This window comes from Bos indicus, chromosome 9, assembly GCF_029378745.1.
Source record: "Bos indicus isolate NIAB-ARS_2022 breed Sahiwal x Tharparkar chromosome 9, NIAB-ARS_B.indTharparkar_mat_pri_1.0, whole genome shotgun sequence".
NCBI lineage: Eukaryota > Metazoa > Chordata > Mammalia > Artiodactyla > Bovidae > Bos > Bos indicus.
The window spans coordinates 76823482-76837837 of record NC_091768.1 but is presented as its reverse complement, the minus strand read 5'-3'; the positions used below and the strand labels follow the sequence as shown (position 1 = coordinate 76837837).

General features: G+C 40.7%; 1 protein-coding gene across 15 annotated transcripts in view; it reads right to left on the bottom strand.

The window, feature by feature from the left end:
• The window catches only part of ECT2L (epithelial cell transforming 2 like), an 83007-nt gene that overhangs the window by 423 nt on the left and 68228 nt on the right, over positions 1–14356 (bottom strand). For 11 of the 15 annotated variants that reach the window (XM_070795563.1, XM_070795564.1, XM_070795562.1 and 8 more), the window contains 7 exons: positions 14108–14322; positions 13045–13192; positions 11341–11414; positions 11085–11241; positions 10399–10464; positions 6408–6496; positions 1237–1409 (listed from right to left, as the gene is read on the bottom strand). In XM_070795563.1, coding sequence (XP_070651664.1) covers positions 1237–1409; positions 6408–6496; positions 10399–10464; positions 11085–11241; positions 11341–11414; positions 13045–13192; positions 14108–14322 — 922 coding nt within the window. Of the gene's footprint in view, positions 1–1236; positions 1410–3677; positions 3885–5879; positions 5918–6407; positions 6497–10398; positions 10465–11084; positions 11242–11340; positions 11415–13044; positions 13193–14107; positions 14323–14356 lie in introns of those variants that run through there. The other 4 variants (XM_070795567.1, XR_011568329.1, XM_070795571.1 and 1 more) reach the window with 4 other exon arrangements.

Below are 14356 nucleotides of genomic sequence, written 5' to 3'. Positions count from 1 at the left end.
AAGAGTTGATCAAATCATCTTGAAGACTTTTTGAAAATTAAAGTCTCAAACACAAATCCAGTTTAGAATATAAGTTCCTAAATTACTGAATAATTCAAATATAGTCTAAAATAAACTTGTCTTTATAATTGTTTAATTATAATTAGCAATTATTTTTAAAGTAATAGATGATATGATATTCTTTAATTTCAGAAGGAACTGGGACCGGTAAAGGTCTTTACAAGAGTTACTGTAGATAAGAGATGCTGAGAGCTGGACCTTAACCACCCTGGTATGAGCACCAGGATAGAAAGAAGCCAATGATGACTTAGCTGAATGCCCACTTTTAGCTCACATTATGATGTTCTGACATAGAGCACAGCTGATTAAGGGGAGATGGAAGGAGACATGTCATGCACATTATGGATAATTAACCCTGAGTTTGAAAATATTTATTTCTCAATAGGTGAAAATATTTATTCCCACATTTAGTGTTCAGTTTCTCTCAGATTTTAAATGAAGCCAAAGCTAATGGAAAGCAGCTCTTTTTAGATTAGTTCCTTCCCTGAGATCTTGGTTCTAGCTTTACCCATAAGTCCTACCTTCACGTGCAGTGAAAAATATTGGAACAAAAGGTGTTAGATTCAGATTGTCTGGCCTAACAGAAATATAGGAAAAGAGATACAGATCTTTTGAAGATTGGGAAGTAGAGTGTAAGATAAAAACTAAAAGGTACAGTAGGTTTAAGTAGGATTTCTTTTTGTAACGATTATTTCTTTTGAGATTATGAGTTAAATGTTTTGTTACTAAACATCATTTGCAAATACATCCTTTAGAGAACTTGTAAATGCAAATTTACGGAAAAAAGTACAGTCAAATCTGCAATAATCACTTAGTCCTAGTATAATGGAAAAGTAATAGATAAAAATTGTAACATCTACAAGCAATAGAAGTTAAAATAGTGGTTAAGAACTCCAGCTTCCCTGGCAATAATACAGGGTTATGTCTCCCTTTGTGTCTTTGGAAAGCTGTTTTCCTAATGTGTAGAGTATGTGTCTGAAGATGCCAGCATTCCTTTCTTTTGCTATTTCAAAGGTAAAGGAAAGTTTACATTAATGAGATCCTAAAAATACTTGGGAAATTATTTGCAAATGCAAATTCCAGTTCTCTTCCTGCTTTCCTATTTTAATAGCTAATGAGTTTTATATAATACAGCTTCTTAAAGGTGTGATCTCTTTGGAGGAAGAGAATACATACATTTGGAATCTGGTATGTCTTCTATGATTAACCTATGAAGTGCCACTGATGCAATGAATTGGTAGGTTGATTTTGAAGTCTTTTCAAATGGAGTATGAGATGTACCCCGACTAGAAACGAGCAGTGCATCGTTGAAGAGGAAAAGACTGAGATCACAGGTATGTTCATAGAGCCTGGTTTAAAAAAGAGAGCAGTTTAGTTTTACGTACGCATACATATGTGCTTTGTTACACACTTCACCATCTTTACCTTGATAAGCTCATCATCAGGGTCTTTCCCCACCTCAGACCTTTGGACTGACTTTTTGAAGTTCTCTGTATTATTTTCTCCTGGTGTGAGTAGTCCCTCTGTCTGTCAGACCAGTCATGTGGGTGGGCCTCAGGGTTCCTGGTGGAATGATTTGATCTTATCCATTGGACAGTATCCAATCGATGCAGGGAAAAATGAACACTGAATTTTCCCAGTGTTACAACACAAGTCAGGTTAAAGCTGTGTTGGTATTTTGTGTTTGATGTACTTAGACAATCTGCGGGGAATGTTTTCATGTAGTTTGGTTTCATCTTTAAGGATAACTGGTTGGGTTAGAGAGAAGCACAAGAATCAGTAAGGTGTGCAGTCTCTTAAGTAGAAAGCAGGGAAAAGAAAAGCATTTACTAAGTAGGAAACAGAATTTTCTAATACAGTTGGAGAGAAATGGATGAAAAGTTGGATTTAAGTAGCTCTTCAGTTCTACTGAGGTTGCTACCATGGTCATTGGTAGGCATTTTTTGATCCCCAACCTCCATCTAGTATCCTCTGTGGTTGTCTGCTGATGGAGTCAGATCACAGTGTTTAGCAGATTTCACTGTGCTCTGGTGTGGGTTATCAAATGATGTACTAGGGAGGAACTTGGGAGAGCCTCACCCATGCCCCCAATCTCTGTCCAGACCCAGGAATGGCCAAGTGCAGCAAGCTTGTTACTTTGATGGAGGATAGCCCCCCAAAAATGTTTTTCTCCTAGAAGCATCAAGAAGCCCTCAAGAAGTTACTCTAAGCAAGCAACTCAGTTGACTGGTTTATTCAGAGGAATTCTCTTAGTTTTTATTGCCATCATCTGTGTTTAATTTTTAAATTGGTGAGTTAGATCCAGATAAAGTCGTTCAGAAGTGATGCAGTTATATCAGCATATACTGTCGGTTGTTTCCGTGCACTGCTCTTTGGTTTCACTTTTTTGGCTCACTCCTCCCTTCACTTATGTTACCCACATTACCAAACAGTATATACTCTTTACTTTCTTTTTTAACCCATTCAAGTAGTCACTCACATATGTACCTATGTATGCATCTATTTACAGGTAGGTTGTTTTAAGTATTATTCCAGGCTCTTTTCTTGCTTTTCTCAGCAATAGAAATCGAGTTCTTTTTAATGACCAAATAATAGCATGGATGGACCATCATTTTTCTAACTCTTCCCTCACTTAGTGGGCATTTCTTTGCAGGCTCAGGTCTCTTTCTTCCCTCCCTCATTTCCTTTGTTTTTTCTTTATTGCCACTGTGAGCAATGTTTGAAAAAACCAGTTCCTTACATACAAACAGACTCCTTACATTTCTGTCAGATAGGGTTCCCAAGGGTAGGATTGATTGACCAAACAGTATATATATATATATTTTAACCAAAGCCTGACAGGTTGTTTTCCATAAAAGCTACTGTAATTCACATTTAGAATCCACTCTGTATTATAATGGCTCTGACTTGTACAACTTTACTGTGCATCTGAATTACCCAGAGAGTTTCATTGAAATGCAAATTCAGTAGAGCTAGACTAGCCTGAGATTCTGTGTTTCTAACAGCTCCCTGGTGATGATGATTCGCCAACCACACTTGAGAGTACTTAAGTCGTGTATTAATTACAGCTGTGCCCATGAGGTGGGCAAAAGACTAGACTGGGAGAGCGAGTGGTTTAAACATTTTAAGGAGTGCTTTGCTTCAGGTTCAGCTCTTGGGAGAGTGTTGGGGGTACAGGTCATGTTAGGTGTGTGGAGAGAGAGAAATGCACTGGTCATCCAACCCCTGGAGCCACCTTCCTTTTTCACACATTTCCTTCCCATATCTGTGGTTATGATTTAGGCTGGAAGGAGAGGGATGCTTCATATTTACTGGCAGTTTGAAAGAAATAATGTTCCAGATTAAGTTGATAGGTTATTCTGAGAATAAGGGAGCAAATAGAAATAGGGATGAGGGAAAGGGGGAAGCAAGAAAGGGGGTGCATTTAGATCAGTATGTGGTGAGATGTATGTGCTGAGTGGCCACCCTAGGTGAAAGAATTCCACCCATGTTTGTGACCCTTCTTTGGCAATATTTTTACTCTTATTACTGATAAGAATCCTATCATTTGAGAAAAATGTTTAAAAGCTGTAATAAAACTTTGCCTTTCTATCTAAATGGCCAGGGAATGTGCCTACCAGGGTGCTTTGAAGATGAAGCTTTGAAAGGAGTGTTTGCTTTGGTAAACAGATGTTTGATTTTTCCCTTTGGAAGGGATAGCGTTGAAAGTAAGTTAAATGAAGGCGAATTCTAATAGCGTGACCCACTTGGGCTGGGTGGGTGGATGGCCCAGAGGAGAAGGAGCAGGCACGTTTATTGAACTTGGAGTTGAGGCCACTTGTAACCTGAGGACGTGAGCAGGGAAAGATAAATGCACAAAGAGGTTTTTATTATTATGAAAGTGCTATTTAAAATACATATAAATGAATTTTACCTAGGAAAAAGCTTTCCAAAAGCCATTTATACTCACCAAGAGCTTCAACAAGTTTCATCCAAAGACAAAAAACACCAGAACCCTTTTTTAAAAACCTTTATTATTCTACATATGTAAAAACAAATAATTTTGCCTTTCACATTGACATAATGGAACAACTGAAATGGAAACTCTGGATCCTACTCAAGTTTCAGAATACTGCTGCTGCTCGGATTCAGAAGAACCAACTCCACGGGTAGAGTGTTTTCCTTGAACCTGGACAGGATTTCTTTGCTTTTTCACAAATAGACTCAATGACTCCGCCAAACATAGTTTAAATTCTTAACACCATTCTAGAAGTGTTTTGTCATTATTTAATCACTATTAATACGTTAGCCAGATCAAGAAACAAAGTACCCAACTTCCATAAATACATAAAACTTTAAAAGTAATTTGCAGAGCATAAACTTTGGCATGAACAGATAACAGTACGTCATTGGTTCTGTGAGCTAAGTGTTAGTCACTCAGTTGTGTCCGACTGCAACGCCGTGGACAGTAGCCTGCCAGTATCCTCTGTCCATGGGATTTTCCAGGCAGGAATACTGGAGTGGGTAGCCATTCCATTCTCCAGGGTATCTTCCCAACCCAGGGATTGAATATGGGTCTCCAGCATTGCAAGCAGATTCTTTACTGTCTGATTCATGAGGGAAGCCTCTGTGAGCTGACCTAAGTCAAAACTGTTTATCACCTTGTCCTCATCATCCACATTCTGACTAGTGGATTATAGTGGCTTTTGGCAGTTGCCAGGATAAAAGTCAATTCAGAGCCAGAGTCCTGCGTCCCTGAGAAGTCTGGGTATTTCTCTTCCCCCAGTGCCCAGTTTCCTGGTCAATGACTATAGGTCCCTTTGGGTAAGCTAAAAGCAAAGGTAACAATATACATACTCTGTAGTTTAGTAATGTTTGTCCTCAAGAGGACTCAGGGTCTGAGCAGTGGATGGCCCTGTTTGGTGATCTAAAGCCGTGCCTCTATTCACCGGCCTTAGAGGCTCCACTTTGCACCTGGTGACACCCCATTAGAAGGAGAACAAAAGTAAACAAAATGCTTAAAAAATCAGCAAGTTTAAAGTCACACATGAAAATGTCAAAGTTCCAAGGTGCATAAAAGCGTAATCCAAAACTATGTGGGTTATATCTACAGAGGGACACATGCCTCCAGTTTTCTAGCTCTAAAATGACTCTCCCCAGAGCAAATTCCGTCAGTCAGAAACATGGACGTAGATAAAGAAAGATAAAGGAAGAGTGTCTGAGAATGAACATATGAAGGTAAAATTAATTCTAATAATAAAAAATTGGAATAATCCCTAGCATGTGTCCTACTACACTGTGTTTAGAATTGCTGACTTGATATCTAGTTCCTTCTCTTGTAGCTCATTTCTATTGCTCCTGACCAAAAACAACAAAATGAGAAAACAAAAACACTGTGACAGTGAGAAGTGACACAGTTGTGTGATTTGATTTTCATTTAAGGGACTGGTTTATTCCAACCTCTCCTCCATCCCAAATCCTGTCCTGGCCTTTGGGAAACATTCAGTGAAATATTCACTGAAATAACAGGTAATCTGATTTTCATTTCTTTTATTGGAATTAATTCCTCTGCATTTGGTTGCTGTTTGTGGAGCTACCATCTTTGCCATTAATACTGAAAACATAGATTTCAAATAGTTTTCTAAAGCAAGAATTTAAAAACAATGGCCCCACTCCTTGCTTTTTGTAAATAAAGTTTTATTGGAACACAGCTACACATGTATTGTTTATGAAGATCATATTAATCATTATGTATTGTATTTATGTAGCTGCTTTTGTGCTACAATGGCAAAGTTAGTTGCCACAGATATCATTTGGCAAGAAAGACCTAGAATACTTACCATCTAACCCTTTACGGAAAAGTTTGCCCATCCTTGTTCTAAAGGAGAAAAGGAAATGTTAGCACCTTCGCATCACAATAGTTTTTACACTACTGTGAGCACTGTGCAAACCAGACATGTGAGACCTCAGTACAATGGTGGTCCTACGGTGAGACCTTTGGAGCGCTGACCTCAGTAACTAACTGCAGATAATTAACTGGTCTTCTCTTTCTTAGAGTTGAGCAGATCATCCATGTGATATCTCACATCAGCTCTCCTCTCAGTAGGAAAGTGACCAAACCAGAAATCCCATGTCTCGAGTTAGTGGCCCAGGCAGTGACAGTTGGGTTTCTTCCATTCTATGAAGGAGCTGCCTGGAATCTGAGTAAGGTGATAAACACCTTACATCGTCTCAGAGGGGTGTATACGTAACTTTTCAGATCAACACAAAGATTTATTGTATATTTACAATATGACAAACATTGTACTGGATTCTGGGTACAAAATAATTAAGACACACTCATAGCCATAGGATAGTTGAATGTTTACCTTAAATAGAAACTTATGTCCTCATCACAGCAGTGAAGTTGGGCCACATCTTGAACCCTAATCAAATATCTGTTTGCTTCTGATAGAGTCTATGAAATAAAAAGAATTTGAAATATATATATATTTTTTATAAAATAAGTCTCATTACTGAATAATCATATCCCAAAAGATGTAAGTGTTGAATAGAACTCAGTTCAATTATGAAAAAAGCATTGTTTTTAAAACTATACTTGAGGGAGTTGTCTAATTTTTAAAACTATTGAAATTATTTTTTTTATTATAAATTCTTTCCTACTACCAAAAATAAAGTGGGGATGTGGGTGAGTCAGGAGGGATCTATCAAGAAATGTTACAAATTAAGATGTCAGGCTCCTTTACTGATCCAGCCATGGAGATGATCACTTGGGGCATATAGTGATCCAGAGATAAAGTTCTGTGGACTCTGTGAGTCCCAAGATTTTTGGATTTTCTGTAATCCAGTCAATCCCATTACTCTTTCCCTTTCAAAATGTGCAGATCTAAATTAGGCCAAAACAACTGCATTTTGCTTCCTCAATTTGGCCAAATAAAAACACAATCGATTAATACTTTCAGTTCAGTTCAGTTGCTCAGTCGTGTCCGACTCTTTGCGACCCCATGAATCGCAGCACGCCAGGCCTCCCTGTCCATCACCAACTCCCGGAGTTCACTCAGACTCATGTCCATCGAGTCAGTGATGCCACCCAGCCATCTCATCCTCTGTCGTCCCCTTCTCCTCCTGCCCCCAATCCCTCCCAGCATCAGAGTCTTTTCCAATGAGTCAACTCTTCGCGTGAGGTGGCCAAAGTACTGGAGTTTCAGCTTTAGCATCATTCCTTCCAAAGAAATCCCAGGGCTGATCTCCTTCAGAATGGACTGGTTGGATCTCCTTGCAGTCCAAGGGACTCTCAAGAGTCTTCTCCAACACCACAGTTCAAAAGCATCAATTCTTCAGCCTTCAGCCTTCTTCACAGTCCAACTCTCACATCCATACATGACCACAGGAAAAACCATAGCCTTGACTAGACAGACCTTTGTTGGCAAAGTAATGTCTCTGCTTTTTAATATGCTATCTAGGTTGGTCATAACTTTCCTTCCAAGGAGTAAGCGTCTTTTAATTTCATGGCTGCAGTCACCATCTGCAGTGATTTTGGAGCCCAAAAAAATAAAGTCTGACACTGTTTCAACTGTTAACCCATCTATTTGCCATGAAGTGATGGGACCAGATGCCATGATCTTCGTTTTCTGAATGTTGAGCTTTAAGCCAACTTTTTTGCTCTCCACTTTCACTTTCATCAAGAGGCTTTTTAGTTCCTCTTTACTTTCTGCCATAAGGGTGGTGTCATCTGCATATCTGAGGTTATTGATATTTCTCCTGGCAATCTTGATTCCAGCTTGTGCTTCTTCCAGTCCAGCGTTTCTCATGATGTACTCTGCATAATTCACATATTAAACTCCTGCTATATGCTGAACACTAGAAGACACTAGTTCATACCTGATGGAGCTCCCAATCTTGTGGATAAAGGACTGTAAGAATGTGTGACTGGGAGGTTCAGGGTGTTAAGAATACCTAGGAAGGGGCAACTCACACCTGGAGATGTTGGGGGAAACTTTTCAAGGCAGATGATACTTGAACTGGATCTTTAAAGTACGAATAGGAGTTTATCCAGTGGAGCAGAAAAAGAAGGCAATTTCTGAGAGGGAAGAGCATGAGCAAAACACAAATGTGTAAGGAGAGGCTGACATTATTAGAGAATTATGAGTATGTCTGTGTGGTTTGATAATCCAAAGAATAGCAAGGAGAGATAGGAAAGCCTTCCTCAGTGATCAATGCAAAGAAATAGAGGAAAACAATAGAATGGGAAAGACTAGTGATCTCTTCAAGAAAATTAGAGATACCAAGGGAACATTTCATGTAAAGATGGGCTCAATTAAGGACAGAAATGGTATGGACCTAACAAGCAGAAGATATTAAGAAGAGGTGGCAAGAATACACAGAAGATCTGTACAAAAAAGATCTTCACAACCCAGAATGATCACAATGGTGTGATCATTCACCTAGAGCCAAACATCCTGGAATGTGAAGTCAAGTGGGCCTTAGGAACAAAGCTAGTGGAGGGGATGGAATTCCAGTTGAGCTATTTCAAATCTTGAAAGACGATGCTGTGAGAGTGCTGCACTCAATATGCCAGCAAATTTGGAAAACTCAGCAGTGGCCACAGGACTGGAAAAGGTCAGTTTTCATTCCAATCTCAAAGAAAGGCAATGCCAAAGAATGCTCAAACTACCGCACAATTGCACTCATCTCACACGCTAGTAAAGTAATGCTCAAAATTCTCCAAGCCAGGCTTCAGCAATACGTGAACCATGAACTTCCAGATGTTCAAGCTGGTTTTAGAAAAGGCAGAGGAACCAGAGATCAAATTGCCAACATCCGCTGGATCATCAAAAAAGCAAGAGAGTTCCAGAAAAACATTTATTTCTGCTTTATTGACTATGCCAAAGCCTTTGACTGTGTGGATCACAACAAACTGTGGAAAATTCTGAAAGAGATGGGCATACCAGACCACCTGACCTGCCTCTTGAGAAACCTGTATGCAGGTCAGGAAGCAATAGTTAGAACTGGACATGGAACAACAGACTGGTTCCAAATAGGAAAAGGAGTACATCAAGGCTACATATTGTCACCCTGCTTATTTAACTTATATGCAGAGTACATCATGAGAAATGCTGGGCTGGAGGAAGCACAAGTTGGAATCAAGATTGCCGGGAGAAATATCGATAATATGCAGATGACACCACCCTTATGGCAGAAAGTGAAGAAGAACTAAAGAGCCTCTTGATGAAAGTGAAAGTGGAGAGTGAAAAAGTTGGCTTAAAGCTCAACATTCAGAAAACTAAGATCATGGCATCCAGTCCCATCACTTCATGGCAAATAGATGGGTTAACAGTGGAAACAGTGGCTGACTTTATTTTTCTGGGCTCCAAAATCACTGCAGATGGTGACTGCAGCCATGAAATTAAAAGACACTTACTCCTTGGAAGGAAAGTTATGACCAACCTAGACAGCATATTAAAAAGCAGAGACATTACTTTGCCAACAAATGTCCATCTAGTCAAGGCTATGGTTTTTCCAGTGGTCATATATGGATGTGAGAGTTGGACTGTGAAGAAAGCTGAGTGCCGAAGAATTGATGCTTTTGAACTGTGGTGTTGGAGAAGACTCTTGAGAGTCCCTTGGACTGCAAGGAGATAGAACCCATTCATCCTTAAGGAGATCAGTCCTGGGTGTTCATTGGAGGGCCTGATTTTGAAGCTGAAACTCCAATACTTTGGCCACCTGATGCGAAGAGCTGACTCATTGGAAAAGACCCTGATGCTGGGAAAGATTGAGGGCAGGAGGAGAAGGGGACAACAGAGGTTGAGATGGTTGGATGGCATCACCAACTGGATGGACATGGGTTTGGGTGGGCTCCAGGAGTTGGTGATGGACAGGGAGGCCTGGCGTGTAGCAGTTCATGGGGTCACAAAGAGTCAGACACAACTGAGCAACTGAACTGAACTGAAAGGCAGTGAGAAGGAAAGTAGAATGAGTCAGACGATATTCCATAGGTAACAGATAACCAGTAGAGGACTTCCAGGATTTTTACAGATGTCCTCAGTGGGCAGAATCCTGCGCCACATATTATATGCAGGGAAATAGAAAACAATAAAGACATGGCCCCATTCCTCAAAGGGGGTCATGAGGTGTGTAGTACCAAGCAAGGTGCTAAGACTACAGAGAAATCACGGGATGGGGTCAAGCCCACTTGTGCCTCTTCTCATCTAGCATCCTTGCAGATAACAAGGATGTGGAATATGAGAGCTTGGCAGCACCTGGCACACAACAGGCACTCAATAGATGTTAGCTGAATCAGAATCACTATTTCTCCTTTTTGAGCATGAGATGTAGCAAGTGCGTTAGAATACGTACAGGGCACCCCCAGATGAGTCTCTGGATGTCTAACAGGTGATCTTTCATACTGATGTTCCGCTTCATCTAGAAAAGAAAGTGAGTTTAGGCAAACTGAAATTGTAATGTTTTTATACATATAAATAGGTTAAAATATGTTATGGCACTTGATAACGTTGTGGTATTTTCATAAAGTATCATAAGAATCTCAATTTCCTGTACCCAGTGTTTTAAAACAAAGAGGCAGGTGGCAAGACTCTGTTCAAAAAGTTTTTTTCTGGGTGTACTGTGTTACTGTTTCCATTCAGCCCAGACTCCTGGGCTGTGTGCCCATCACAGTGACATGTTCAAAATGGTAGTCCTATACTCCAAGATGATCAAATCTTGCAGAGAATAATTGTGATTGCTGTACTTTCTTAGGCAGGAAAGTTGATTAATACATTAAGAAGTACTTTCAGAAACAAAGAGGTTTGCTCTTTTTTTTTAATCTGTATAAGTGTACTTAAAGAGATATCTGAAAACATTATTTGGTTTAGAATAAAGGCCCTCAGTGCTCAATATCACTGAATACAATGATTTAGCATTAAAAGGATGAAAAAGTCTGACGAGAACCCCAAGAGGCTAAGGGATTTCAGAATCTTTGAGTCAGAGTACCACAGAAGCATCATAACATTTTTAAAGGACACAGACTCTTCCCAGCAACCAACCTGGTCTATGTAGCCTTTGTAGTTTTTCATTTGGTCAATTGCAATGGTCAAGTTTCCACGGTCAATATGTTCCGCAGGCGTGTGAAGCCTCAGAGCATAGAGAAGATGAATATATTCTTCAAACCTCCGGGATGGGTACAAAAGCAGCTCCGGAAGACTGCAGCAGGCACAGAGAGAAGGGAGCTCTGGTCCCTTTCTGAGGCCACAGAACACCAGTCCTTGGGGTGACCTAGCTGTGCTCTCCCTCAGAGCTTACCTCAGCATTTTGGTAACAATGGTCTTATCATGCCTCTTCAGGAAAGCTCGGAAGGCTGGTATCATTTCTCTGCACTAAAGATGTGAGTTATATTGTCAAAATTCTGTAAGACAGTTGTGAAGTGTTGTTTCTATTCTACCAGACAAGCATAATCTGTGAAGTGCTCAAAGCAAAAGGGCAACACCTACACCTGATCACAGTATTAATACTATAGGTGCTTCCTGATATCCTAAGTATACTGTATTAATTATACCATAAATTAACCCTAGTCATTGGACTTAATCAGTATAGAAAAATGAAAATGGACTTTGCATGCAGGTAAGCCTGGATTAGAATTCTAATTTAATTTTATCTAATTCTGTGTGACTTTGTCAAGCTTACTTAGCTCCTCTGAGCCTCAGTTTTCTCATGGATGTCATAGCTAACTCTTGGTGAGGGGCTGGGGAGGGGGCGGAAATCCTATCCATAGAGTGCCTGCCACACAGTAAGTGTTAAGTGTAGGGATTGGTGTGTAATTCTGCTGTTAAGCATGTTTTCCACAATAACATGAAGGTGCTCCTTTGTACTTAAAATCTGTTTTAAAATGCATTATTCATCACCATTACAGTCCCCAGGAAGTCACCGCATTTTTCTCAGATGCCAGTAATTCTAATTTCTAGAAATCAAATAGTCACTGATTTCAATAATATTAATAGCTAACATTTACTGAGTACTTACTTATATGTATCCCCATGCTAGTGAAATAGACACATTATTATCCATAACTATAAAATTGCTGGCACCAATCTGCTATGATAACATGTGATGCTTTGCTCCGATTCTCATCCTAAAGGTCAGTTCTATGACACTGCTTTATTCATGCAACTTTCACATAATCGAGTTGCGCAGCAGAGCTTAAACTCCCTGGGTGGAGCAGGAAGAAGACGACAAAGGGAGATGTCTGAGGTCAGGAAGTGTTCAGAGACCTCCCAGCCCCAGGCCTTCACTTCAGGGCCTCAGGGCAGACAGGTGGGCAGGGCCACAGCGGGCACAGGGAGAGGGCACCACCATGTCCCAAGGTGCCCCTCCTGCTGCCTTTTTGATGCAAACCGAGGAGGGGAAAGAGTATCTTATTGTCATCAGAAGAGATCCTAATGAGAGCACCAAGGGGCACAGATGAGAGCTGCATCGTCCTGCTCAGACTACATACACATTGTCGCAACAAAGACAACTGTTTAAAACGCACTTGCTGAGGAATTCAAAACAAAGGAATTCCTTGTTTTATCGTGAGATTTCACACATTGAGTGCCATTATTCCACACATGATTATGAATTCCTTTTCTCCATGAGAGAGCTGGACTCACCACACGGGCTGTAGAGGCAGTGTCAAAGCAGGTTCACAGTTTTGCTTCTGCCTAATTGTGAACTATCTTCCTATAACCAAGCCCCAGGGTAACTGGTGCAGGTGGGAGTCTGGAAATTTGCATGAGGACTAGTTCAGTCCCACAACCAAGTCCTAGGCACTGCCGGGTCAAGCACTATGCCAGCCCCTAGTGATCGAAACTAAGTCAGTCAGTGCCCTCATCCTCAAAGAGCTCCCGGTAAACCAGAGGAGGAGATCCGGAAGCCAAGGATAGAAAAGTCTTTCCTACGAATTCTAGTCCTTCTAGTCCTCGAAAGTTCAGAAGGTCTAATAAATGCCTGGATGGTCCCTCCATCTGTTACCTTCTCAATAGTTTTTAGAACCACAGGGTAATTGTTGAAGAAATTGGTATATGTGTTCAACTGGCTTCCAAACTTTATGAATATTTCTCCCACACAGTGAGCGGGGCCCCATTCCTGTAGTCTGTCTCTCAGGTCATCTAGAAACCGCCTGGAACATGAGAAAAGCATGGCTGTGAAATATTGACCAACGACAGCCTATAAACTTATAAAATATAAATGTGTACTCAGTCATTTAGGGTGGGACTTTTGTCAGATCCTTTCGCCTTGACACAGAGCTGGAAAGGGAGGAAGTAGGTTGACTTGGGGGCTGACTCAGGATCCCAAGGTGGCCTGGAGAGTCTGCCCTGACTGTTCCCTCTCCCCTTTGCCTGGGGACAGTTTCTTACAGTCCTCAGAGGAGGGTGCTCAACTCACTTCAATGGCTGAATGCCATCACCACCACTAAGCCCATTTCCCTTGGATCAAAGGTTATTCTTCAGCCATCAGGGAATTTCAAAACTGGAAGCACACTAGTTCCTTTTATAGAATCTGGGGTCCCCGAAGCTAAGGAAATTGTTCTAAGTTATCTAAAGAGTTACTGGCAGAGAAACACAAGCTCAGTTTGTCTTATGCAAATGATCAATTTTCTCTCTCAACCCTTCCATATACATATACTGTTATTAAACTAATCCCCAGCCTCTGGTTCTCTAAGCAAAGTGTTCTAGTGACTTAGTCCCATTACAGCCTCCTGTTCCTCTCCCACTGATCAGCCAAACACTGATGACTATGAATAGCTCCCCTTCCCATTGTCTTTTGCATAAATAGCATAATGAATATAGAAACCCCAGGCACTGAACCTCCACTCCTTGACCTATAGCTCTGAGTCCAGGCAGAAATACACCCCAGGAATCATCACTACTGTTTGCAGCCCAGTGTCAAGAATCATCTCTCTTCTGTGAGGTGATCAGGCAGTGTCTCCAAGAAGGGCAGAGAATGACTGAGCCTCTGTATAACTTTTTGAAACAAGTGTGTGTTCCTCCCATACCACAATGAATATTTCAAAATATAGCTATTCAGAGTTTACCTGTTGAGACATAAGATCTGCAGAATATCAGAGAACATGATCTGGATGTTTGCAGCACTCAGAATGGCTCTGTTTGATGACAGTGCCGCTCTCAGTGGCCTCACATAAACATCTCTCACAATTTCCAGCATCTGCACATATTTTCTCTCGCTCTGTAAGAGTTCCCTGACGACTCTGGTTCGCTTTTCGGCTGAATCCAGCTGGAGTTTTCTCTCCTGTGGAAAAGCATTAAGAACTCAGAACGAAAGT